General features: G+C 38.3%; 1 protein-coding gene across 6 annotated transcripts; it reads left to right on the top strand.

Moving 5' to 3' along the window:
* Positions 1 to 184: 184 nt before the first annotated feature.
* LOC122152386 (E3 ubiquitin-protein ligase MARCHF7-like) lies at positions 185 to 27,721 on the top strand. 6 transcript variants are annotated; one of them, XM_042783879.1, is made up of 11 exons: positions 185 to 330; positions 6,715 to 6,871; positions 11,450 to 11,608; positions 13,160 to 13,328; positions 14,912 to 15,079; positions 18,026 to 18,820; positions 18,911 to 19,142; positions 19,394 to 19,563; positions 20,810 to 20,919; positions 22,305 to 22,418; positions 26,136 to 27,721. In XM_042783879.1, exons 2-11 carry the CDS (start codon positions 6,725 to 6,727, stop codon positions 26,331 to 26,333), a joined length of 2,262 nt encoding a protein of 753 aa, XP_042639813.1. In that variant the 5' UTR covers positions 185 to 330; positions 6,715 to 6,724; the 3' UTR covers positions 26,334 to 27,721. The 6 variants fall into 6 exon arrangements, with proteins under 6 accessions (XP_042639813.1, XP_042639814.1, XP_042639812.1 ...); XM_042783880.1 differs by adding an exon at positions 24,243 to 24,291 and having other exon boundaries at positions 18,026 to 19,142; XM_042783881.1 differs by having other exon boundaries at positions 186 to 330; positions 18,989 to 19,142.

The raw sequence follows: 27,721 nt of genomic DNA, 5'->3' as shown, positions 1-27,721 counted from the left end.
ATCATTTCACTCTCCTAACAGCTAAGGTCAGCGGTGCTGGATGCGATCGGGAGTCTCCCCGTGCCGCCGTTCGCTGTTTGGAAACACAACCCCACGGTACGCCCCGCCCCACGGCGGCCCCAGGCCGCTCCCTCCGCCGTTCTCGCGAGAGCTGGGCATGGGCGGGGAGGCGGTGATGATTGACAGTCGTGCAGTCTCCGCGCTGTCGCCATTGTGTTGCAGGGAGAGGCGACTGGCTCGGCGTGGCGGCCTGTGGGCCCGGCGCGATTTGGCTCCTTCCGTGGGTGCTCAGTTCCTGAATGTCCGTGTCTTGACGGCTGTGCCGTGAGAGTGAGTACAGACGGCTTACGGTGTCGAGGAGGGGAAGATGTCCCTGTACGCTCAGCTCGTGCTAGTGTGCGGGGCTAAGTCCGGCGGCTCCGCGCCGGGCCTGGGAGGAACCATTTTGTGTTGGAGCTGGTGCCTGGCTCCTCCGCCCTTTTTTTCAGCGAAGCGCCTCTGACGGCCGCACGCCTCCGCGCCTTCTCTGGCAGCGGAGATGTGCGATGTTCGCTGTCGCCCTGTTCCTTTCCTCTGAGGAGTCCTCGCCCTGCGGGGTCGGGGCAGAGCGGTCGACGCTGTGCTTCAGCCTGGCGCGAGCCCCAGTTTGGCGCTGGCCTGGAGCGCCGGCGCAGCCCGGGTGCGGCCGTGAGCTCCTGGCCGGAGCCTCAGCCTTGTTGGTTGTGCCTCTCCCTTCGAGCCTGGGGAGGAGGAGGTGGTGCCCTCGTCAGCGGCTCTGCGGAGCACCCACTGTCTAGAGCCTGCTGGCTGCAGCCTGGGGGAACAGCCCAGCGTCATGGCACCAGCTGCTGCAGCGTAGGCAGACGATCGGCATTGGTAAGTATTCGTGCCCATGGGACGCTTGAGAGGCTGCTGAGTTTTTTTTTGTCAGTCTTCCTTGACTGTATGTCGAGAAAATAGCCCAAACAAAGAATTGTGCAGACTGAGTGAATTGTCCCCGAACTCCATCTTGTTTGTCATAAAAACATGTTTGTGAGTAAACACTGAGGGAGACATGTGATCACGAGTTGCTGTGGGGGAAGTCTTAAGAACAGTTGTATATCAAACCATACAAAAAAATGTAGACATAGAAGCTGAAGTCATGGAAGTGTCATCGCATACTTTCAAGGTAGAAAACTTGTATTTAGGAGCTTGGAGTGAGGCATGTGCTTATCTGCGATGAGGGTACAAGAATCCTTTAAGCTGTTGGTTGGAAGCATGGATGACTACTTCAAATTGCCCCTCATTTCTCAGTAGAACGGGTCAGGGTAGGAGAGGGAAGTGAGAGATTTTTATTTGAGATGTTTGTCGTGTGTGTTATTTTTACTTTCTGAGATTACACCGCTTTCCTGCAAAGACCGCTTGGATCTTCTATCTCTTGTTATTTCTATCTGTGGCTATTTTAGGTCTAGTCGATCTTTTATAACGTAATCAGAGGGATGAAAGATCAAGAAGGGCAGGACATTTGAGCTGTGTACTCAAAATAGGCTGTTCGACTCCACCTCCTGTTACAAGTTGGTCATCTGTTTCCCAGGTCCAACTTAAATGTAAAGTTTGATTTCAGATCTTGGATTCTTACAGAGTCTTGAGACGCATCATTTGTATCCCTTATTCCAGGGACAACCAGAATTGTTCACAGGTTTTTTCATGAAGTTTTAATTGCTAACTTTCATAACATGGCATGAGCTGATGAAATATATTGCTTTGATGAGAAGAGTGCTTCTCAACCTGTTGTTCCCGTTCTCATTTCTCTGTTGTTGGATAACCAGAGCGAGTAGTGTCAAAGTGATGGAGAAGCCAGAATTGTGTTTTGCAAGGGTAGTGTGTTGAGGTTATTTGTTGAAGGACCCAGCAGGTGTCAGTATTTGAGTAAGGTGTGCCTTTCCTATGTGGTGTCAACAGGTTTTTAATTCAGTTCAGACTGCAACACAACTTAGGTGGTTTATTATTATTATTTATTATTATTCATTCCTCAGAGAAGTCATTTAAGTATTTTTTGGCCTCACTACCTTCTGTGTAGATTGACGAAGTGACTGCTTTGTCATTATAGAACTCATTATAGCGTGTTAATTACCACTTGGGATTTGTTGAATTCCTGTGTGGGTAAACAGAATGTTTGAGGTTTTAATTTGGGTGACTTTGCTCATTCAAAGAAACCCTTTAAGATGGTGATACTGGAAAATTCTTATTTTGAAATATCATATAAAAATATGATATTTCCCTTGCAGGCATGTAGTACTGTGGCTTTAATAATATATCTTTGTTATAGCGAGACCACTATCTCGCTCTGTCCTGTGTTCTGTGAGTAGCTTCGCATGTTCACCTTGACCGCTTTGTTGAGTTACCATGATCAGCATAAGCCTTACGTGTGTATTGTGTGTATTCAAGCCAACTATGAGGACAGTTGCTTCTCAAGCTTCCAAGGTACAGTGCTTAAAATGGTTTTCAAAGAACTCTTGACAAAAAAAAAAAGCAAAACCCAAAAACCAAGAAAACCAACCAAACAAACAAAAAAAAAAAAACCAACCAAAACAACAAACACAAACCCCCAAAACCCCCGGGAGACTTCTTACTGGTGTTGATTACCAAAACTGAGATGCCTAGTATCTACTTTTAGCTATGTAATACATTAAAGTCACGGCTCCATTGACTTCAGTTGCAGATGTAGGCTTTCATGATCTCTGCTAGATGGATTCCAAGTTAACTTTATGATGCATGCCCAGACATTGAAGAGCCCTTGTATAGTGCTTTTTAAAAAATGTTTAATCAAAATAACATACTTCATGTCGCTGAATCTCTGTTGAAAGGCAAAGATAAAATCCAGTTTTCTTGAGCAGAAGTTCTTTGTGTAGAATGTAAGGCCTTTTTTTCAGTACCTTTTCCATGTTTGCATCCAACAAGGCAGGGTTCCTCTTGTCAAATGCCTGTTCTTGTACAACTCTGATTCATCTTTATAGTAGATCCTTCTCGTTTGCTGGCTGAAGCCAGGACTGCAGAAAAAATATACCGTTGTATTAAAGGAATTAATCATACGTATGCATAAACTGACATTAAATTTTGCATTTTCTAACATGCTGCCTTTATCTTGTCCTCCCACATTTTTTGTGTATAGTTTCTGCAAGGTTTCTTTACTTAGAGAAATAAAATATTACATAGATTGTATCATCTTGACATATTCAGGTTGAAATCACAACCTGTGGTAATTTACAAGATTAAGCTGATTGATAATGTCCTCTTGGGGTTACCACTGTAGGAGAAAAAGAGTCTTGTGCCTTTTTATGTATGCTTGTAGAAGCAGTCTTCTAATCTTGGGCTCCATTTCAGCTTCTAGAGATAGTTGGGTGTGCTGCCCAGTCTTCCACCCTGTCATTTCCTATTGGAATGCTCTTATTTTGTCTGTTCTCTGGATGGTGCATAAGCAATTTTATAAGTATTAGATGATCTCTGATGTATTCTTGAAGTTCTCGTAACTTCTTACGCTTCTGTCTCCTCCCCCTGTTCATCCAGACATGAATTTCTACTGGTAGGAGATTCCATCCCTTCTTCTAGAACCTTTGTGTATTCTACATATGTTTGTGTCTGATATATCTGTGTTACTAATTAATGTGGTTCCACACCTGTCTGAAGCAAAGTGATCCAGAAGCAGAATGATTCATAATCATAGTGATAAAGCGGGCCCTCTTTGTCAAGTTCTTAATACTACAGAATCAGATCCATTACTCTGTGTGTCTGCTTTTGTATCAGAGTATTTTGTATCAGCGTAAGATGTAGATAAAGGTGCTTTAGATGTCAGATCTCAAGACCTACAGTTGTCCTGTCCAGCATACTCCGTACTCTTTATTACTGTGACATCAATTTAGCTTCACAGTTTGCAACTTGGATAGTTACTTTTTCACGACTCGGTAGGGCTTCAGGCAAGTACTAGGCTTGCAGTGCACATCATGACAGCTAATATTGAATTTCTTTTCAACTTCCACTGTGGACAGTGTTCTGTACTTTGGAACACTGCTTAGAGCATTCTTATCAATACAGCTATATTTACAACTTAAAGAATTGCATACAGTCACTCAATATTTACTTAGGAGTTTAAATGTGATCTGGGAAGTTTAACACAATCTGTGATTACAGATTCCTAATCCAAAATTAGGCCACTGACAATTTCAGATTCCTGAACTGATTTTGTTTAGCTAGTCACGTCTGGGAAAAGCAAATGGGTTCCTGATGTCTGAAGCATGGTCTAGAGGCCTGTGTGCTTCTTCGTAATATAACCCAGTAGTTCTTTTGTACATGAATGTAAACATTCACTTAAACTCGGTATGCTTTATGTGATAATTCTTTTTTTTTTTTTTTCAAAAAAAAAAAAAAAAGTTCTCCCTACAAGATTAAGCAATTTAGGCTACTTTATATTGTGACCTGTGTTGTAAAGCTAGCAAGAAGCAGAATGATTCATAATCATAGTGATAAAGCGGGCCCTCTTTGTCAAGTTCTTAATACTACAGAATCAGATCCATTACTCTGTGTGTCTGCTTTTGTATCAGAGTATTTTGTATCAGCGTAAGATGTAGATAAAGGTGCTTTAGATGTCAGATCTCAAGACCTACAGTTGTCCTGTCCAGCATACTCCGTACTCTTTATTACTGTGACATCAATTTAGCTTCACAGTTTGCAACTTGGATAGTTACTTTTTCACACTCGGTAGGGCTTCAGGCAAGTACTAGGCTTGCAGTGCACATCATGACAGCTTATTCTAAATCTTAAATTAGCCATCATTATAGTGCCTTATCTAATGTTACAAATATGAAGAAATATGAGTGTTACATTTTATTGTACTAGTGATCCACTTGAAGCAGTGTAGCTCAGATTTTTAGATTCGTCCTTGCTGAATTTCTTTTCAACTTCCACTGTGGACAGTGTTCTGTACTTTGGAACACTGCTTAGAGCATTCTTATCAATACAGCTATATTTACAACTTAAAGAATTGCATACAGTCACTCAATATTTACTTAGGAGTTTAAATGTGATCTGGGAAGTTTAACACAATCTGTGATTACAGATTCCTAATCCAAAATTAGGCCACTGACAATTTCAGATTCCTGAACTGATTTTGTTTAGCTAGTCACGTCTGGGAAAAGCAAATGGGTTCCTGATGTCTGAAGCATGGTCTAGAGGCCTGTGTGCTTCTTCGTAATATAACCCAGTAGTTCTTTTGTACATGAATGTAAACATTCACTTAAACTCGGTATGCTTTATGTGATAATTCTTTTTTTTTTTTTTCAAAAAAAAAAAAAAAAAGTTCTCCCTACAAGATTAAGCAATTTAGGCTACTTTATATTGTGACCTGTGTTGTAAAGCTAGCAACTGAACACACCAGAAGAGTGGTTAAAAAACCTTCCATTAAAGAAATTAACCTCAGCTGTCCAACTGTTTGGTCAATGGAGTTCTGTAAAAACTAGCTTTTAATACGTAGAATAGGTAATGCGGCATGACTTTTGGCTATGATTAAAAGTCTTGAGTATGTGAACTTGACTTAAAACTGCAGCCAGGCATGAGGAGCGTCAGGATTGATACAGCAGCTTTTCACAGACTGTTACTGATGAACATGGCTGATTTGTGGGGGGGAAAAAAAAAAAAAGTGTTCTTTACTAGTGATAATTTTATTTTCTGATATAGCTTGTTCTCATTCTCAGAAGGTTAGGTCAGAATTAAAACTTATTAAATAAAACAGATTGTACCACTTCTGCAAATTACCCTGTATCAATGGAGTTCTCAGCCATCTGTTTAGAGTTGTTAGTTGTTGTGCTATTCTTCTTGCACCACACCACTGAGGAGACAGCAGTTCTCTTAATTTTTTTTTAAGAGCTACCCTTTGAGGTCTGATTCTGTCTGTACCATCCTGCGGACAAAGAATCTGGGAATGTTAACAAACCAGTTAGCTATCCATCTGGAGTTTTTGAGCAACGTCAGGTCAAGATACTCTTTCAAGGACAGGAATGACTGTGGGATCACTTCTGCAGAAAAGGCACCAGCATCTCCTTTGAAATGCCAAAAAATACCAGAAGAGCAAATGAACACTCAGCGGCTCAAAGGCGAATTTATATATCCCTGTGAGACAGCACTTGTTCTTTTGTATACATGAATTTTCATGGGAGTTGTCCTTGGGGAAGTTAAATATTTCTTTGAGGCAGGTAGAATGCAAATGTGTTTTTTTCACAGGAGGGTGAAGTTTTGTACTTTTGACCCTGAAGAATAAGTCTGAATGTAGTTTCTGCAAGTATTGAGATGCAGTTCATTAACAAAAAGGTAATAGATGAATTTAGGAAATTTGAGGACTTTTTCCGTGACTCCTGGCTCATTTTCTGTTAATGTTAGTGCTGCAGAATTTTAAAGGAAGTTCCACTTCTAACAGCAAGAATATATTGTAGTATAATAAGAATAGCAAAAGGGGCTATATTCCTAGTTTTCTAACATGGAATGGGAGGAGATGTAAAGAAGACATTACAAAAACTAGTGTAAGAACTTGTATTCCCCATCTTACTGATGCACAGTCAGACTGAAGCACTGGATAAATATTTGTATGTGTGACTCATATTTATGATACACTGAGAATGACTTGTGCGTGTTTTGCATGTAGGTCCTTGCTTCTAAAAAAAAAATAATTAGTGTGTCCTTATGCAGGATACAAAGAATGGAGTCAAAACCCTCAAGAATTCCTCGAAGGATATCTGTTCAGGCCTCCAGCTCTTCACTAGGATCTAGAACATTGACTGGAAACAGTTTAGCAGGTGCATATAGTGCGAGAGAATCTTCACGGAGATTAGAATCCGGATACCAGGTAACGTGTTTTGTCTCTTTCTGTAAAGTATAAATTAATTTTAATATTTGTTTTTCACCAAGAGAAATTCTGAAGCCCAGACAAGGGGGTGGTAGAAAAAAAAAAAAAGGAAAAGTCCCATCCAGGGCCTTGCATTTATTAACAAAAAACAAGATTAATTCTGAAATGCAAGGATTTAATAACCAGGCCAGTGACAGTATTCTGCAGTGTGAACTGATAGTTCTAGGTTTGCCATCTTTACTTCCTTTTGTTTGTAGTGGTATCTCTAAAAATCAGTTGTTCAGTGAATGAAGGGCATCCCGATAGTGTGGATCTGTTTTGGCACTAGTCACTGCAGTCTTAAACGTGGGTAAATGTTTTTTTTTGTTGAGGGGAGGTTTTTGTTTAAATTTTGATGTGTATATAGGGTGATGCAAGCAGTACAGGAATATGTTGCAGTTCCAAGAGTTGACAGTAGGCTGTACTACTCTGCAGCATCTACTTTGCATTTTATGGTGAGACGAGGACCTTGAGGCTTACATCACACTGTCATGTTAATGTGTTAATACAGCTAGGCTTTGTGTGCAATAGACAGGAGTGGGGTAAAGCCATTTACTGTTTTTCATGCAACATTTTACACTAACCTAGTTCCTTTTTTGGGGTAGGGGAGCCATGATGCTCAAGAATAAGAAATTGCACTCTGCAGGTACTTTGAAAGAGTATTACGGGAAGTAGAGATTAAATTACTTCAGAAATTATTTTGGGCACTTGGAAACAACAGATGGCTGTTTGGCTCAATTCTCTTATTATTTTGTTTCTGCTCCTGTCAGCAGATCTCACTTCAATTTTAGGCCCAGAAATGTATGCCCATCTTAGTCTCTGAAACTGCAGAAACTTAGTGAGTAAATGTTCATATTTTCTGATAAAATGGTCATGAGTTTGGTCCCTGCTGACAGTCTGTCTGGGACATTGTATTATATAATGCCTTTTCGTGAAACAATTTTACAAGTAATAGAGAATTATTTTTAACACAATTGCAAGTATATGCGTTATATTTTGCTATATCTAGCATGCATGTATTCATTAGTATATAGGCTGTAGAAAGTATCTAAGGGTAGTCTTCAGTCATTTTTGCTTTTTGAATTCCCATATATTTTTCACTGTCTGTCTGCTCAGCAGAAACAAGTCAGCCTTTTTCTTTTATAGAGATTTATGGACCCCCACAGTCTAGGTATAACACTGAAAGCTGTTGATCAGATGAGTCTTGAGACAAACTGGTGGTGTGAGTTTAGATGTTTTATCGCTGTTAGGAAGTTACAACACAAGAGAGTTATGTACTTGACCTGTTTTTATTTATTACATGAATTGCAGTGTGTTCACTGCACTGCGTATTGCCTTCTGACTATTTCTAGTTGAGCAGAGTGCATCTAACCTGAGGAATGGTCTTTATAACAATTCCCAGTTAAAACAGAGGGGAAAAGAATTGTGTAGGAGATAGTGTTGTATCCCTTTCCATGCCAATTCACAGAAGATAGCTAGAGAGTTTGTTACACGAGACTAGTGCTTAGTGATAAAAGCATAGGGAAGCTCCCTCTGTTGAGTAATCTCTTAAGAGCTGGTAGGAGCAAATTGCATTACTGCTTGCAGGTTAAGATTACAAGTGGCCGGGGCAAGAAACAAATAGTCTAAATAAGGTTAAGCCCAGTCAGATAGGAATGGAATGGCCGGGCCCCTTCTATTTGTTAATCCATTCAGAAGCCTACCTTAAAATATTAAGACCTGCTTCAGTTCCAAATCATTGAAAAGATTTGTCATTTAGAAGAAAAAATGTATGATTATCAGTAGTGCTTTGGGTATATAGAGGAAGGAGAACTTGGAGACTTGGCTCTTCAACATAAAGTCATTTCTGCAGCTGAAGACCGTGCTTGATTATAGCTTAAGTGAAAAACTTCTGGAGACAAAGCAGTCAGACTTTGAGTATCTGGTTTTGGCTAGGGCTGGGGGGAAAAAATAAAAAAAGGTTTCTACTGAGTGGGTTTGTTTTCCTTCCCCTTCCCTTTTATTTCATATAGGTGTGAATTCTTTCCTGTCACGTGCTTTTGAGATCCGTCTGGGTAGTAGCCTCTGCTTATATAAGGAGATGTAACAAGCAAGTTAATTGTAAACTCATCTGACGTATGTGACAGTGTTGTTTCTAGGTGATGTGCAATACAAAAATCAAATTAGTGTAATGGTATGAAAAAAACCCTCCCGTGCATAATGATACATAATTATTAATCATTTTGTGAGAAATTAAGTGGTAGCGTTTTTTTTTGGTTGGTTGGTTGGTTGTTTTTTTTCCATGGAGAAATAGGGTCAAATGTAATTATAAAATTGTTTCCAGTGTTTTCCCAATCACATTTTTCTGCTACTGAAAATAGTCATGAAGAATGGAATACTTTGTGTAATGCTTTAATTGTTAAGTTCTGACAAGGGATATTAAATAGTCTTAAGTTGAACTGAAGGAAGAAGGTAAACAGATGGGTTTTTTTTAAGTTTCAGATATAGCAATTAGATTGAGCTTTCGTGACATCATGCCTGCCTGATCATTTACTTTATCTTCAAGCCACCTTTTTTAATACCCACCATCTTGCTGTTTTTATTGTGGCCTTGGGGCATCTTTCAAAGAAATGAGCACAGTGCAGAGATGCCACAGCTACCAAAAGCTTTGTGTTGGCTTTAGAATGGTAGATGGTGTGGTTCCATGAACTGACTTTCAGTGTTGTGCTAGTGTGAGTGCGTTGTTCTTGGATGAAGTTCTTTACTGTAGTGATCCTTACACTTAAACTAAGATGAAATTCGCACATCTTCAGAAGCTAACAGCTGGAGAAAAAGCAAAGGCGAGTGTTTAGAGATCAATTAAGTTTGTAGGTATGGCTCATACTAAGGATGTTTTAAGAGAGCTTTATTTTACCTTAAAATTTTGGAGTTGTTTGCCCATGGTCAGATTATCCATATGTGAAATAATCTAGAAACCTGATGAATCCTACTGAGATTTTGAAATACGAGAAAACTTACTGGCTAATACTTTATTTTCATGTTTAATTTTGCTTGTGAGAATGATGAGCATGAATCTTCCTTCAGCTTTTTAAATCCTAATATTTCAGCTTTTAAAAAATAATGACAGAAAATAGTATAGTTGTAGTATAATAGCTCATAGAAAGAGGAAAGACAAGTAATCACAAATTCTGCTTAGCTGCAATAAAATGGTTGGATTTCTGTTATTTTTCTAATTTCAGCGTTATTCTGCAAGCAAGTTAAGTTGCAATGTTTTAATTACCATCTATTCATTGAAATTCAGTGAAACTGGTAGTGTAGAACCTTATCCCTTAGGTTCTCTTAAATATAGACAGATTTGTATGTTAAACAGTTCCCAGTTTAATTATTAAAAACTTGCCTATGTAGCCAAGGTAAAGATGAGAGCTCCTGAGTATCTTAGAAAACACAAAAGGAAGAGTTACAGTCATTGCCCTGCAGACACCAGACCTCAGATAACTTGAGCACTTTTTTCCTGAGGTCATGCAGCAAACAGTGGTTATTTGCAGGACCGTTTTGCCAAACGGGTCTTAGTTTGTTATGCATATCAAACTGTGGATTCAGTATCTTTGAAATTGGCTACTAAAACTACGTACCTTACTAAGCCCAAAATGGTTTTGTACCCAGTGCTGTTTTACGGGGGATTTCAGTGTTCGTGATTTATAAGAAACTTAGAGACACAAAAGTTTAAATTTGTAGTATAAAATGGAAATGTATTTCTACTGTTTGCATGAAATGTAATTGGAATTGATGATGACTAATTTGCAAGCCTTTCCTGTCAGTAGCATGATGATGGATTATTAGAATAGACTGCAGAGAAATAAAAAACTTAAGTTGTGCTAAAAGGGAAGTCTTTAAGACTCAGAGAAGATACTGTATAATTTGCAGTAGTCTGGTACTTTTTTTTTAAGGAATAATAACGTGATGACAGTTTACATTTGTTATCCCATCTATTTTATTAGGACAGGTCATGCTCCTTATGTAAAAATAATTATCTGTTAGGCCCAAAACATGGTTTTTCGTCTCCCCCCCCCCCCCCCCCCCCTTCTGTGTACCCACTCTTTGCTATATTAAAACTGATGACTAGGACAAGACTGATGGCTTGATTTAGTGGCCAAAAAGCCACTTTTGCTGTGGCATTTTTGCTGTCACGGAGACTATTTCTACATGTGTGGGGTTTTTTTCACTTACCATTTGAAAGTCACATCCTTAATTCTGCCCTGTTGCTGGAGTGTCTAAGTTGACATAATGCCTCAAAAGCCTTACATTTCAACTTTTTATGTTCCACAGTCAAATAAGAGGACAGATAAAGGAACTGATAATTGCTAGAAAGTAATTAAAAGAATCTTTTGCCAGTGATTTTTCTCTTAAGCCTGTTTCATTTCTCAGGTTTCCCATGAGTTTTCTCATGAAAGGTTTCCGTATTTCTTAGTACTGCCACTTCCCTGTATTTTCAATATTCAGATCAGATACGGAGTAAATTTTGAGTTACAAGAGGCATATGATACATGTGTTGTTCTTCAGGAATCCAGTGTATTGAATAGTTCCAGTAGAGACTGGGGAATTGGAGAAAGAGACACACATGAAACTCCTTGGAAGCTTACAACATCCTCTCCAAGTCGCTACTCAGGGACACTTGATCATCCACATTCTGGAAGAATTTTGGGAAACAGAAACAGATTGGTGAGAAATTTGAATTGTAATACTTGAAAAAAAAAACAAAAAAACAACGAAACAAAAAACAAAAAAAAACCCCAGGGTTTTACTTTAGCCATCCCAATCTGAAAAGCTGCTAGCAGGGGCTCACTGTAATGAATCTAGAGATAAGAATATATTACCAAGTTAAGTCATAGGGAAAGCAGAAAACCACTTTCAATTGCAGTAGAAGTATTAAGATGGCAGAAGCAGAAAGCTGTGAAGATGCTTGGTGGGAAGCTAGTAAACGAGTGAAAATTCTGCTCACTTCCAAACTGAAAGATGTTTGGCTATTTGAGATAAGTTGGTGGGAGGGAGGAACTAGCGTGGCCTTCAGGGGAAGTCATGGTAGGTGTCTCTACGTACAGTTGAAATGCAAATGGAGTCTGTGGTTGTAAATGGCCTACGTATCTGGATAAGTTGGTGCTGTAGAGTTTTCAAAATGATACATTTTTTTTTTTTCCATTAAGGTTAATTTTTCTCTTAAATTAAGTTTTAATGAGAGTGAACATCACAGAAGATGCTCTGAAAATTCTACTTAACAAATAGCGAATGATTAAAAGATAAGTTACATGTTAAACAGATGATTTGTGAGGGAAATCACCCTGGCTTTGTACTTGGTTTGTGATGTTGTTTTCTGTGTCTTCCCATCTGTTTCTTATGATGGGATATGAAAAATGCTTAGATACTTCTTAGTTTTAAAGAGTAACGAGTAGTGGCATAAGCTTAGTAAAAAACATAATGAAGTAAAACACAGTTGTGATACCTACTCGAATTTGGTTGATCCGTAGAGGGTCTTGGTTGTAGATACTTTCTTGGAGGACAAACAGCTCAGTTCATCTTTTTGATCAAGCTCAAGTATTTTATGTCAAGAAATAAATTCAGAACACTTCAAATAGGAAATGAATGCCTTTTCAGCAAGTAACCAGACTCACCACTTTATAGGCTATCCCAGTTTTATTTTTTTTTTACTAGCTTCCAAAAACTGTTTTGTTTTCAGTGCTGTACATTGCAAAAATTGTTTTGCACTTTGAACTGTTACAATTGCACTTGAGCTTAACGTATTCAAAATATATCTGGTCTAAACAGCTTATTAGAAGCTAGAGCTGACTCCCTAGCTGAATATATTTTTAGGTTGGTAAAAAATAAGCTGGATTAGTTAAACTTAAATAAAACAAACTGATTAATTTTGGCCATTTCTGGACAGAAAAATTATGTTTCCTCAGAGATCTGTAAAGCTATATTTGAGCATATTTATAGCATCTTACAAGTTAGGAATACCTTCTTCCCCTGTAAGCCACATCTATCTAAAAGGAAAAATAATGCTTATTTTGGTAGAAACTGGCTTCTGTTGGTAGGATTGTCTTGAGTAAACCTGGGAATACTTACCTAGAGCACAAGTGTACCTTTTTTTTAAAAAAAGGGCTGCATCTTAAAGTTATTCTTTACTATTTTTGTGAGTCTTACATAATGTACACTGTTCAATGTAAGTACATCTGAAATACTGTGTCTGTAATTTTTTTTGTAATATTGTTTCAGTCTACATCTTCTTCTCATTTTACATCTGGGTGTTATGGTGAGTCTGAGAGAACTCAGGGAGCATATTCAAGACTGCATAGCCAACAGCGAGATAGTGATTCAAAGAGACCTAAGCTATCTTGTACATCTACCTCTTCTGTGAGAAGTAATGGCTTGACTGCCTTTTCAGGTGAGAGGTTGATTCCTATAGCTGAGGTATGTGAAAATTGTCTGAGTAGTAAGATAGGTTTTATCAAGTTTTAAGACTTGCTTTCGAAATATTATACTTAAATATTAAAACCCTGTGCCAAACAGAAGAGTAGCAGCATCCAAAGTGCTGAGAATGCTGCTAACATGGTCTTTTGAAAACCCAACCTGTACCTATTCCATTTACAGTAATGCTGAACTTCATGGCTCAAATATGTCTCAGTTGGTTAAGATTACAAGGAAAGAATGATGGCAGCTGCTGTTATTTCATGAGTCAAATTGCGTTCATAAACCTGCATGTGTCAGGGACAGCAGAAAGTAAATCTTCACCTTACTTAGCTCAGAGATCCAAGGAGCACAGTGTCATGGCTGGTTACAGGACACTCGTTAGGGATCAGTGAAGAAAGAGTTCTTTCTTAGCAAGGCCTAAACTCATTCTATAGGCCAGGCAAAAAGAAACGTTCTGTGCTAGGAGCTCTTTCAGGAAAAACAAGACATTTTTCACTGAAGTTGTAAATAAGTATGTGATACTTGGATAGATGCAAGTTAAGCAATATGTGAACAGAAGTCTAAAGGTCAGGAAATAATGATCAAAAACTTAAACTGAAAATACTTCTAGGCATTTTGAAACAGACCGTTACAACTATTCAGATGACCCTTGTGAATATGGATCAATGTTCTTATATCCACTGATGGAACCACACAGCCACCCAAATAAAAGTTAATAAATTCTTGCTCAGAACCCAGTATTGTTGATGCTTTCTTATTTTTCGTTAATAAAATGTCGACCATAACATTTCTAATTATGGTGTAGGACTATCTTGTCTTTCCATTTCCAGATTGGTTGGTCGTCACATTGCTGACCAATGAATCCTTGGATTTGGATTTATAAGTTAGTAGTAAAACAAAATAAAGGTGAATTTTTCAGAGCCGCTGAAGAACGCTTTTTTTGGAACAAGGGTTTTGTTGACAGCTGAAGTATGTACAGTTCACCCTTTAGTTGTTGGAGCTGCTAGCAAAAAACAAGATCCCTTTTTAAACTGAAATGTTTTACTCTGCAGTATGAGCGAGAACAGTATTAGTCATTGTTTTTAAAGTTGTGTATAAACTGTGTTTAAGGTTCGGCTGTCTTTCTGGAAAATCAGTTTTAGGGGCATTTAAGAAACATCATTACAATGGCAGCATTTACTAAGTCTCAAGCTGCTGTTTTGCTGTATTGTGAAGCCTATTTAATAACTAGCTACGATTAGAAAGCAAGATGCTATTTCTTTCCTCTTCCTGTCCAGTATGAGTGAGTGTTAATTGGTCTGACTCTTCACAAAAGTATTACTACTTTTTTCCCGTTTAGATTTCAGAACTAACTCACTGCAAGATTACGTAAGTGACAGCATCAGCAGAGAAGTGCTTATTCTTGGCTTTATGTTGGCAGCTGGCTGCTTGATCAGCTTAGTGGTACTGTTAAACTCACCCTTGATATGATGTAACTGGGATGCTGCAGAAGTACCAGCTGTAATGGATTTTTAAGTGATAAAAAATACAGGAGATTTATTTACTTTTTTTTTCTAGATTCCTCTTGGAGGTACAGTAGGATTCCTAGATCTTCATCGATGATGCTTGGCTCCCTTGGAACTGAGCTGGTGAGAGAGCGAACAGAGTTAGAAAGAAGAACAGATCTGTCTGTTAATAACCTGGTGGATCACAGCTACAGAAACAGTGACTTTCAATCTTCAACGTGTATGTATTGTACAACTGAAAGCTTGTAAACCTGTAGGTTGCGTGCCTGTTAGTTTCTTCATGTGTTCTTTTAGTACTTTCTTCAAAACACAAAGCCAAAAGACTTACTTTCTTTTAAGGTATCCTTTTAGATAAAGTTGGTTCGCTGCTTTCCATGCGTTGGCTAAACCATCGAAGGATGTATGAATGGTCTAACTTGTAGATGTATTCAGTCATAAAAAAATGGTATTGGTGTTTGCCAGTGTAACTGTGTGAATAGTCAGTAAGCCTGTTCTTGTTCATCTTAAGATCTCTTTGTATTTAGGTATGGGGAAAGAAATACTGTTCATTTGGCTCAGGAAAGGTTTTTCATGAAGGTGCCCATATTGTATTATCTCACTGCAGTTGGGTTCTTGAGTAGTTATTAGGGAAAACTGCTAGGCCACTGAAAATAAAAGTGAGTAAACAGGTACTTTACGTGAGGGCAAGAGGCTTGTTCTGCGGTAACTGCAGAGACTAGTATGGACTTCTGCACTGTCATTTTCATTGCTATTCAGAGAGTTGTAGCCTTTTAGAGCTGTCTCAGGGAAAAATCATCAGTCTCGATCTGTCACCTTTTGCAGATGCATTAGTGGTATTTTATAGTGCAGAAGTTTAAAATAAAATTACCATTTTTACGAGTACAGAAGATAAGCAGAAAAGATAAAAGCTAGTTCCAGATTCCATCCTGCAGTCTTGGCTTACCAGAAGAGTATGTTTTAATGTCATCATACTCTACATTTCTTTAATAATTGTACAGTTGGAGTTTACCTCGTAGAGCCCAATGGTAGAAATGGGTGGGTGGACAGCTTTGCTTTGTGCTGTCTATGCTGCATTTCTAGCAGTAGTGCCAGTGTTAAATGCTATAAAAATAACTCCCAACCGTGTTCGCTGCTGTGTAATCAAAACCGTATGGCAGATGCTTGGCATCTGTGCAGATGTGTCTGTAGTTTGAACCTGCCAGATGCATAAGCTTCAGATTCAATAAATAAATGGTGGTTGCGATGCAGGACCTGTTTAAAAAAAAAAAAAAAAAGACAAACAAACAAAAAAAAAAAACCCAAAACACAAAAGCAAACAAACAAAAAAAAAAAAAACCAAAAACCAAAAAAACACAGACTCCATAGCTACAAACATGAAAGGTTTCCATTCCAGAATACATAGAATCTGCCTCCTACCTTAACCTGCTAATGCTTGTTAAGTAGTGAAGGGAAACTTCTTCAGTATTTTAGGAGGATAATGGACTTGAGCTGCTTCCTCTGTTCCCTTCTTCCTCCCCATGCCCCCCACACCTAGCCATTTAAGGAAGCTGATGTTATCCTCCTCAGCCGCTTCATGTAGTATTAACTACAGCTACGGTAGAGTTCTTCTCAGTGTGTTGAGGTACTCGTACGCTTTTTACAGAAAATACACCTAGTAGAATCATTAAATGGTTTGGGTGGGAAGGGACCGTTAAGGGTCATCTGGTCCAATCCCCCTGCATTGAACAGGGACATTTTCAACTAGATTAGGTTGCTCAGAGCCTCATTGGACCTGACCCTGAGTCCTTCCAGGGACGGGGCATCTACCACCTCTCTGGGCAATGTGTTCAAATTTTTCACCACCCTCATCGTAAAAAATTTCTTCCTTATATCTAGTCTGAACATCCCCTCTTTTAGTCTAAAACCATTAGCCCTTGTCCTGTCGCCACAGGCCCTGTCAAAAAGTCTGTCCCCGTCTTTCTTATAAGCCCCCTTCTCTATATTGAAAGGCTACAGTCAGGTTTCCCTGGAGCCTTCTCTTCCCCAGTCTGAACAACCCTAACTCTCTCAGCCTGTCCTCATAGAAGAGGTGTTCCATTTGAGTATCATTTTCATGGCCCTCCTCTGGACCTGCTCTAACAGGTCCGCATCTTTCTTGTACTGAGGCCTCCGGAGCTGCATGCAGTGCTCTGAGGGTGGTCTCATGAGAGCAGAGTACAGGGGAAGAATCACTTCCCTCAACCTGTTGGCCGCTGGGAAGTGTTGGTTGGGTGATCAGATGTAAATGTAAAAAGCCGTAGAGGACGCAACAGTGTGGTGCTAGTCATCTAATTGACTGTAGGTGGTAAAGGTAATCAGGAGAGCAAATGAGATTACTAATACAGAGCAGTTAAGTCTGGTGCTTAAGCCTGTTGCGTAGCTGAACATGTGAACTAACGTAGTTGTTGCATTTATTTGATAGAAGTAATAGCTAGGTAAGCCTTTTGGGCTGGAGCCGTGGAAATAGAGTATTTCGAGGGTATTCTTTTTATTTTGAAATGTTGGCTTAAAACATCATTATGGGAAGATACACATCTCATTTAGATACTATTCAATTTCTGTTATCCAAAGTTAATAACTTTATGCTACCTTTCAGTACCGTTTGTAACTGCAGCTTTTGATGTTCTTATGATGAGAAGAGTAAGGGTATCTTGTAATAGATGTGGAATGTACTTGAATTCATCCATGCAATTGTTTTGGGTGCTCTGGTATCGTGTTACATTGGTGAAATTTTGACTAATCTGTCTTTCTCAGTCTACAGGCAGAATGGACCTCTAAGTTATAAATATAGCTTGCTGGTTTTAATTCAGATGCTGTTTGTATGTAACTTGTGACACATGGTCAGATTTTTTATATTCGCATATAAGAAAGTGAGTTATACCTTGAATATCTGAAGAATTTGGGAGTGTTAGATTCCAAATGGTTTTACAAGACTGAAACCAGTCTAGGTTTCAGATTAACTTTAGATTTCTGGTAAGTAAATTTAAACTTAATATTGCTCTGGTATCTACCTGCCAAATTTGAAACAGTTTTGAGTAAGGATCACGAAATCGTGGACTCCTACATTTACACTTTAGAGTTATCCATCTGGAATGTAACAATTACAGCCCATTTTGTCATAGTATTTTCCTCTGCTTTTCTGCAACAGATCTTCAAGACAGGCCTGCCTCTTCAATTGCAGAGGGAGCAAGACCAAAAGAGAACTCGTTAAGCACTTTGAGGCTGAATGCATCCATGAACCGCCAGTTGCCTTCTGATCATCAGCCATCTTTTTTCAACAGAGACTCTAACATGAGCTCTTCAAGATCCAACTATTTTTCGAGACAAAGGAGAAGTGAATTGGAATCTCCCCAGAGGAGCACACAGCCACCATTTTCTCTTACTGCCATTAGAGATGAAGCTCCGTCTTCAAGTGGTTCTGAAAGGGTTTTATCTTCTCAGAGGTCACTGAATGAGCCTGCAGCTGACAGTGAAGGGAGGCGCACAACCAGACAGCTGCTGTCTCGTTTAGCATCTAGTATGTCATCTACATTTTTCTCTCGAAGGTCTAGCCAAGACTCATTGCACACAAGATCATTAGGCTCTGAAGAGTCAACAGTGGTCCCAAGAGTTCAAGCTTCTACTCTGTCGAGCAGTAATGGAGCTGCAACTCCCGAAGTTGCAGGACTTCAGACGTCTGAAGCTTCTCAGGGATTTAGTTTTCTTAGACGAAGATGGGGTTTATCAGGAGTTTCACAGAATCATAACTCTGATTCAGATGGGGAAAGTTACAGACCAGACTCTGAAAGTAGGAGCACAGGATCCTGGTTATCATCATCTTTGAGGAACAGATGTACACCTCTCTTTTCCAGAAGAAGAAGAGAAGGAAGAGATGAATCCGCAAGGATCTCTACCTCTGATACAACTGCTAGATCACAACATGTCTTCAGAAGAAGAGAGTCAGGTGAGGAGACTTCTCTTGAAGCATTAGATAGCCCTCCTCGGGCTTCTGTTAGCAGACCACCAACACCTGCAGTATCTGGTATTCCTACAGCTACTGCCTCCCCACCAGATTCAGCCCACGGTAGGAGAAGTTCTGGAATTCTGCCTGGTTCTCTCTTTCGCTTTGCAGTGCCTCCAACAGTAGGAAGCAGTCTGTCTGACAATCTTATGATAACTGTAGATATTATTCCCTCTGGCTGGAATCAGTCTGATGGACAAGAAAGTGGCAAGTCTAAAATACCACCTTCAAGAGACCCAGAAAGACTCCAGAAAATTAAAGAGAGGTAAATTAGTATGTTTTTTTGAGCTAAGACATACCTGACTTAACATGAGAGGGTTTTCTGTAACCATGATGCTAAAAGGAAACTTCCCTTCAGAGAAGTTGGCAACTCAGTCACCTGTGTTCTGACTTTTGTTTTTAGAGAAACTTGTTTAAATCCTCGTAGGTTTGAGAAAGTTTAGATGAACGTAGTTGTCATTATAAAAAGTCTTATGAAATGTATCACCGTGTGTGTTGATATTCCTTCTTATTCAGCCTGCTTTTAGAAGATTCTGAAGATGAAGAGGGTGACTTATGCAGAATCTGTCAGATGTCCTCTGCAAGTTCTGACAACCTATTGATAGAGCCATGCAAATGCACTGGAAGTCTTCAGTATGTTCACCAGGAGTGCATGAAAAAATGGCTGCAGTCCAAGATTAATTCAGGTAAAGCAGACTCTAGACCAAGGTAGACTTCCATTTACATTGGGAGGCTTATCGGTGGGATTACTCTTACTCGTAGTAAGGTATTTATTTGAAGAACAGGCATCTGGGGACAAAGAGCAGTGTGATGCTTACAGGCTTATTGTTTGTCTGTGCAGCTTCTCACGTGAGTAGTTCCAAGAACCGTATTTCTCATTCAGAGGATTAAATGTTTGGGATTGTCTACTAAGATACTAGACAAAATAGAACACTGCTGAAGTGTAGCTTTAGAGCTGCTCTACCACTTTGGATGGGTCTGTTCCCTGCCCTTCCTTTTGGCTGTGGTTCTAGTTTTTAAGACTTTGATAGCCAGGCTGGCTGTAGAAGAGTGATAGGAATATCAAAATCCAAAAATGTTTTTCTGTTGTAACTATACTTAAATACTTTTTTTTTTTTCTAATTAAGATACTAAGTCCTGTTCAAGGCAGTTAAAACGGCTTGTTAAAAAAAAAAAATTACTTCAAAGTGCATATAGTTGTTTTTTTTTTTTTTAAAGAAACGCTTCAGAAATTGCACACTGTACAAATGGCTTTTTGTGATAAATTGATTGACCAGTTTATAAATAAGTTATCTATAGCGTTTTTGAGATTTAAAAATAGGTGACTTGGTAGAAGACGTGAAGAGCACGGTATAGTTTTTACCAAAGGAAGGTGCTAGCATCTGTTTACTTTTTTAGTTGGCATCAGAGTAGGGATGTATTAGAAGCCTCAGCCCACAAGATAAATTAATTTTAATTATTTAACTATATAAGACATAAATCCACCATAAACTTGCTTTGTTCATCTTGTTCCTTCTCGAGTAGCTTGTTTTAAACCTGGTACTCTAAGACAAAACGTTAATCTGGCAAAAACTGCAAGCTATTCCAGTATATTTATTACTAGTTTTGTGTATATTTGAATTGCACTGTAGAAATCAAACAGCCCAACCAGTGATTTTTATGCCAGACTTTCAGTAACAGGCATTTGATGTCCATAATGAACGTGAGACAAAATATATGGAGCTGGATAGAGAATAAACGTTCTATGGCATTTAAATTCTTACGGTAGCAGATAGTCACTACGTTTGTATTAGGGGCTTTATTTTTCTTCTAACCTTGCTCTGCAGAATAAAGCCAAGAATTAGTTACAGTTTGTAATGCTGGTATAATTGTGTCCAGTGTTATAGCTTTTTGTAACTTGACACTGACTTTCCCGCTGCCCCATCCCACCAGGTTCTTCTTTGGAAGCAGTGACAACTTGTGAACTGTGCAAGGAGAAGTTGCATCTGAACCTGGAAGACTTTGACATTCATGAACTCTATAGGACGCATGCAAATGAACAAGTTAGTATATTTTGCCTAATTTGGTAAGTGTTGGTTTAGTGCTGGGAGGGCTCTCTTCTTTAGAGAAGGAAAATGCATCTCCTTTTCGGAAGGACTGTTACGTACGTAAAGTAATGTCAACATGGAACAGATTTTTCTCCTCAACATTCAGACAAATTCTGCCTTCCTGCTGTGCTTCTTATACCTGAGCTTTCAGTAAGTGTAATATATCTCTTACCCTTTTCTTAGTTGCAGATCTGTCATCTAGCTTTGCAGTCCACTGTCTCTGCCGCATAGGTGTGGTGGGAATATTAGTGTGATTAAATTGAATTTCACACTGTCATGAATGGTCTTTGCTTTTAGCTGTTTTTTAACACAATGAAGCCATTGTTACAAACATACCATTAAAATCTTTTTGTTTCGTTAGAGTGATAGAAATGAACAGCTTCCTGCTGCTCCATCAAGTCCTTTCCTAAATTAAAAATAATTCAAGGCCCATTAGTATTACTCTCGTTATATAAAATACATTATATTAGAACTACTGGATTGTGTTATATTTAAAAATTAACAAATAACAGAAAGCTGGCGCTATTTTAGTGAACTTTATTCAGAGGGGTTTCCCTCTCTCAAACCACGACGTCTGTGAATATAGAAAGACTTATGAAATTTGCCTACCTCAGAAGTTGAAAGAAAACATAAAGTGACGCCATTTCTTGAGCCAAAGATCAACCTCACATTTTCTTATTATTTAGAGTAAGCTCCTACCCTATTTCTCTAGATCCTGTTACTTGGGCCAGGCTCTGAAAAGTCTTTCTCAAGAGTGCCATCATCTTATGGTTTAGCACTACTGATTGTTGATTACTGTTACTGTACTTGGATAGAAGTAAGACCTTTGAAACTTCTTCCTGAAGAATTGACTCTAAATGGTCAGTTCAGCAGTAGCATTTTGAAAGTTTAACTTAGCAGGGAAAATAATTTCTCGAAATATTGATAACATCATAAAGTTCTTATAATATTTCCCTTTATTTTTGTTTTCTGTAAAGCATTGGGACAACTGAAAAGAAACCACCAAAGTTTGTTGTTTTTATTTTCCCCAGTGGTATAACACTGATTATCAGATTCCTTCCTGTGAACTAATCATGCTGACTGAGATTATACTTGTAGAACTCTTTCTATTCATCTTCAGGGATAGCGTATTAGCTCTAGGATGGGCGGGAAGAACCAAAAGGATAAATAGCTTTTCAGTAATCAAATTTTTTTAGTATTACATTTCCCTAATTCTCTTGGAACAGCTAGAGATCAAAAATGTAACATTTCCAGTAAAATTTAATTCTCTTTCTACCTCTTGAATCATATATGCAGACGTGTCACTGACATTCTGAATGTTTCTTTTAATCTCTTTTAAGGCAGACTATGAATTTATCAGCTCTGGTCTCTACCTTGTAGTGTTGCTACACTTATGCGAGCAGCGCTTTTCTGATATGCTAGGAACTGCAAGTGAGGCCAGCACACGTGTCAGAGTAAGTATACGGTGATTTTGTGGCAGGAATTGCTCATACAGGGTACTTTGAACTAGATTTTTACCTCGAGCAGTCTAGGAGCTAGATACCCAAGAAGCATGTTTATTTTACAGATTTATGTCTAAAATGGTCTGGGTTTGTCAATGCAGTAACATCATGCTTGATTTGAAACCGAAGGCACTACTTTATTTGCAGTTACTGTCTTGCAAAATCATTTTTGTCAAGGTTGTTGGTAATTCATTGCTTTGCATGTATGTTGTCATGATTATTGTGATTTCTATGCAAAACCTCGCTCTGTACAAAACATGCAGTTGAGAGTGTTGGACTGACTTGATTAATTTTTCTTGTTATGCCACTCAACATTGCAAAGGTTTAGACTTTGCAGTGCTTGTCTGCTGGATTGTGCCTAAACATGTACTTGAATATTACATTCTGAAACTGACTAGCCACAGTATGATTAAATGGCATTAGTCAAAACTCTTATTAGTTGTACTTGACTGATATCTTGTCACTCAAATGGCTTGGCTCAGAAATGCAGTAAGTACACATTTTACCAGTAAGAGATCACCATATGAAGTTATCTCTGCATAGTGACTCATTCAGAAATCCTATATTCAACACGTTTATTTGATACTAGGTAATGGATAGGTGCTCTCTGTCAACTGAGCTCCTGAAAAGCTTTTTTGTTTGTTTGTTTTTTTTTTTGTTTTTTTTTTTTTTTTTTTAATTACATACAAAGAATTGACAATACCAAGTTTGTCCAGGGCTTATTGGAATGGTTGCTAGCAGGTACTAGGCCTTTGGGGTGGAGGTAGAACTGTGCTCTCTAATATCTTACTGTGTTAGAACAGAGGTCCTCTTTTTTGTGTACATCTAATGTAGAGCTAGTATTTCATGATCCACAAAGGAAATACCTGCTTTTCTCTGCTACAGGTGTAGAGACATAAAAGACACATAGCCTAGTAGTAGCCAGCATCCAGTACAGCTTATTAGCTTGAGCGTATCAAAGAAATAAGATGTTTTTACAGGTTTTTCATCAGAGGCGAAATTACACAGTTGTGTGACACTGCGTTTTTAAACCAGTGAAAGCACAGAGGCATGTTTGATACCGAACATACAACTGTATGAAAACTGAAGTGCTGTAAATTTCTTTCATTTCATTTGCTGTGTCTCAACATCTGGACTATCACTGAAACAGTGATGTAGATTATCACTGACAAAAAAACACCTGGCTGTGACTTTCAAAGTTGTCAAAGGAATGTGTATTGGTAGGGATTTGGCGTTTTGATACCACGTGCCTAATAGTAATCCAGTTCTTAAACTTTTCATTTACAGTTAAAATCTTAAGTGTATTTATGCATTTTTCATGACCCTCATTCAGTCAGAGGACTCCATTTTGCCATATTAATAGTGAAGTAAATGAGATGGATCTAACTAATGCAATCCTTACAGATTCTGTTTTTCTGCATTACAACTTTTGGGAATAGTTTTCATAAAACTGGCACTTGTTTGTGTGTGCTATTTTCAAAACTAATATGTTTTGCAGACAGTAGAACGTGAAGATGATGCCACAAACTGCTACCAGAAACATTTGATGTAGAATGGAAGCTGATATAACTCTGCAGTAGCAATTTAAAGTCATGTGTCGGGTTTTGTATTAAATTTTGCACTGATTTTTGTAAGTTGGGCAAATGGGTTAGGATAACGGACATCTGGGATGAAGCTTTGGGATGAAAAAAGTGAAGAAAACTTTGCTAACTTGCTGCAAATTTCTGCAGATAACTTCGCAACTTTTCAACTACTTTCTCTCTGCCTTGTTTCTAGTTTATTAACCTTGCAAGGACTCTTCAGGCACATATGGAAGATATTGAAAGTAGGTGCTTCCCCTCTTCCCCTCCCCTCCCATCAGATCAACTCAAAGTTAAATGAGTACAATCCTCCTTGCCAAGATTCCTAATACTGAACGTGATTGCTGAAAATTTTACTTTACGCAGCAGTGCTTTTTCCATTGTCAGTAGAATTATTCCAAGGGAGAGCTGGTTTTAATTCTCCATGATTAATTTCCCAACAGCACAGAGTTGGTTTAGACCACAGAAGTGTTTTCTGCAAGTGATAACAAGATTTCTCAGTAGTTAGTTTGGTTATTGTAATTCTAATGCTAGGTAGTTACGGAATTGGTGGTAACTTTCAGGTTGTAGCCTTCTACATGAGTCCTAGTAGAAAGAAACATTTAAAATTGAATTTCACTGCACATAAATTGCCATTCTTTTCTTGCCATTTCCTCTCATCCCTTTTTTTTTTTTTTTTTGCCCCCCTCTTCTACCCTTTATTTTTTTTCTATCCACATGCACTTTACAGTTGTGTGTATTCCTTGATCAGATCTGTCTGCTTCAGGAATGAAATACAAGAGCTGTCAGTTTTGACAGAGGACTAGTGTGCTTTTCACCTAATGACTTCCTCAGTGTACTTAAATTCAAAGCTATATGCTGACTTCTGGTAAATGTATCCTGAATCTAAGTGTTATTTCTGGGCATAATGGATAGGCAGTAGAAGGGTAGTTGTTCTGCCTTTTTTTTCCGCTTCCCCCCAGTGTGCACGTGAATGCCTGTCACCATTCAGTTTGTGTATGAATTTTCAGTGGATAGGATGTACTTGGGGTATGAGAAGGAATGTTGTGTGTGTATGTACGTTTTAGTTCAAGCAGCGGATGATTATTTCTGCATTCAGAGCAGACAAAGGTGGACTTGAGTTCAGAAATTATAAGTTATATGCATCCTTAGTAGAGTAAAAATTAATCTTGGTGAGTGCTATTTTACACAGTAATGTAATCTATATGTGATTCAGGCTTTATCTAACTTACAGGTGAGGAATGATGAGTTTTAGATTTACTACTGATGTTACTTTACTTACATTTCGCTTCTAAGAGCTGGAGAAGTGCAGAGACAGACCTTGCTTCATAGCGTGTTCAGAGATGGAACAAGTTACTCGAGTGTAAATGCTTTCTTGACTACAGAGTTTGCTTAAGAGGGTAGATTAAATTCCTGTTGCGGACAAGCTACCACTTTACAAACTTATTGTAGATGTGTGTACTGACTTTTTTTCATAGTTGACAAGTCTGTATTTGTCTTTTAATTCACCTTGCAACAACAAAATCCTATGCATATGTGGGCCTTATGTTCATTTTGCATATGCAGAAAGAATGACAGCAGAGAGAGGAGCTGCTTCCAAGTAGGCCTGACTTAATTGCATTAAGCAACAAATATATTAAAAAAAAAAAAAAATTAACAGACCTTGTGTTTGTTTAGACTGCTGAACCTTTCTAGGTATTTTAGCTTCCAAATTAACTGAGTCATTTCTTTCCCTTGTGTTGGGCGCTGCTATCATGGATTGAATATATTCTCCTCTGACTACTGTTGGAATTAGCTACTGTAAACACCACATAAAAGTTGAATCTCTGGCGTAATTAAGTTTTCTTCCTTTTCTTTTGAGGAAGAACAGTGGGAGGACATTGCATTTTGTAATGTCAAATTTTGACTTGGAAATGGTGTATTTTTCAGACATGAGATGCATTTAAAAATTAAACTATGTAATCATACAAGGTTTGGGTGGGTATTACAATCTGCTACTTAATATTATAAAATTACTTTTATTTCCACTACTCATCTTAAAGTGCTCTGCTTTCACATACCTTCTGATTATACTGTGTTGTTCCAACAGCTTCTGAGGATGACTCTGAAGACTGACGCTGTTAGAACTTTTATACTGCAAGAGGCAAATAGAATTGCTGCAGAAATGCTGATTTGGCAAGAAAAACGTCAACGTGCATTTGTTTTTTTCCTCTCCTTAGTAAAAAGCGCATTGAATATTGCCGTACCTTTTGAAGCATTGTTGGTTTCAGAATCAACTGCTGCATAGTGGAACTCAGTGGACTTGAGAACTACTCAGCATGTGTGAGGATTAGATACATATAAAATTACTTCCCTTTTTAAATGATGAGGATGATGTGCTTTGTTTTGGAAGACATCGGATTTTGAATATTTAAGGAAGCTATATCTCCCTTTATGTTTCCTTCTTACTGTAGTCAAATTTCTGGTTTTGTCTATCAAGTTTTGCTCCTCTACTGGCACTAAGTGGTTATAGTGGGTTTCAGGGTGAGGGTGGGCAGGGAGGGTGGGGATGTCCATGTACTTACCTAGGTTTTGTTTGGGTTTTCTAAATGCCTCTGTTGCCGCATCATAGAGTAACTGATTGCTTCCAGTGTTAAGGAATGAACAGGAGGATGAGCAAGATACTGTAGAGACTGCTTGTGTTTTGGTTTATTTCAAGATTATTACTACTTAACTCAAAAAGCAATAAGAACTTGCAGTGGTCTTCTGATACTTAGTGGTGGCTTTTTTTTATGTACCTGTTTGGAAATTGGAGAATATATTTGATATTATGTGGCTGTTCCATTATGGAATATTGCAGGTGTAAACTCTTGCATTTCAGCATTCCCAGCAGATATGCAACTTGATAAAGACCTAAGGTTGTTTAGTTCAATCAGACTTTTTTAGATCCCACCTTCACTGTTCAAAGCACTGGTTATCAATGTGTTTTCTAGTGTTGTCACTTCTTTATAAATAAAGACGATAAGAGGTATGCATCTCTACTGGTATTGTCCATTTTATTTAAACATGGATATCTACCAGAACTGACACTTGAAAACTTAGGAAGCTATAGTCTGTGGTATATCTTTACTAATGTTTGTAAATTCTTATCCAGATATTTAAGATTTGTTTCTGACCATTTTCGATTGAAATGCTTTATATGAATGGTGGTACAATAAATTGTCATACATGTATTTGAATTGTATTTGCTATAAATATTTATGTTAGGTTTTTTTAATTACTACAGTAACAGTGTATCTGCAAAGAGTGTAGTATGTTATCCCTTGAATTTAGTTTATTGCTATAGTATGTAAAACTAACTTGTGCAGAAGAAAGGATGTGCCTTAACAGCTGAAATGAGCTCACGTGATTTTAAGAGTTAACTTTGCTAACGTTACATGAGATGCTCTGTCATCTGTAAGATTTGAAAGAAAATGGAACGCTAAGGAAATTGCACATTTCTGTGCTCGTTCTGATAACCTTAGGCACTGGGTATGCAGTGCCAACACTCAGAAGTATCATTCCAGCAATTAGTTGAAATACAGCTCTCTTTCAGACATTAATTTCAAAAGTGAAGGTCCAGGCATATGTGAAAATGTTTCTTAACTCATTTCTGAAGAAAGTGAATTCAGGTTATAATAAAAGTTAAATGTTTAA

This window comes from Tyto alba, unplaced genomic scaffold (assembly GCF_018691265.1).
Source record: "Tyto alba isolate M040663 unplaced genomic scaffold, T.alba_DEE_v4.0 Super-Scaffold_7, whole genome shotgun sequence".
In the NCBI taxonomy this organism is placed as follows: Eukaryota; Metazoa; Chordata; class Aves; order Strigiformes; family Tytonidae; genus Tyto; species Tyto alba.
The sequence above is the reverse complement of the archived record's forward strand: the minus strand, read 5'-3'. Positions and strand labels throughout refer to the sequence as shown.

Coding starts and splice junctions, on each gene's coding strand:
- LOC122152386 (XM_042783878.1), top strand. CDS start 6,725: ATGGAGTCAAAACCCTCAAGAATTCCTCGAAGGATATCTGTTCAGGCC. Junction 20,920..22,304: donor GGACGCATGCAAATGAACAA/GTTAGTATATTT, acceptor ATCTCTTTTAAG/GCAGACTATGAATTTATCAG. Junction 22,419..26,135: donor AGGCCAGCACACGTGTCAGA/GTAAGTATACGG, acceptor TTGTTCCAACAG/CTTCTGAGGATGACTCTGAA.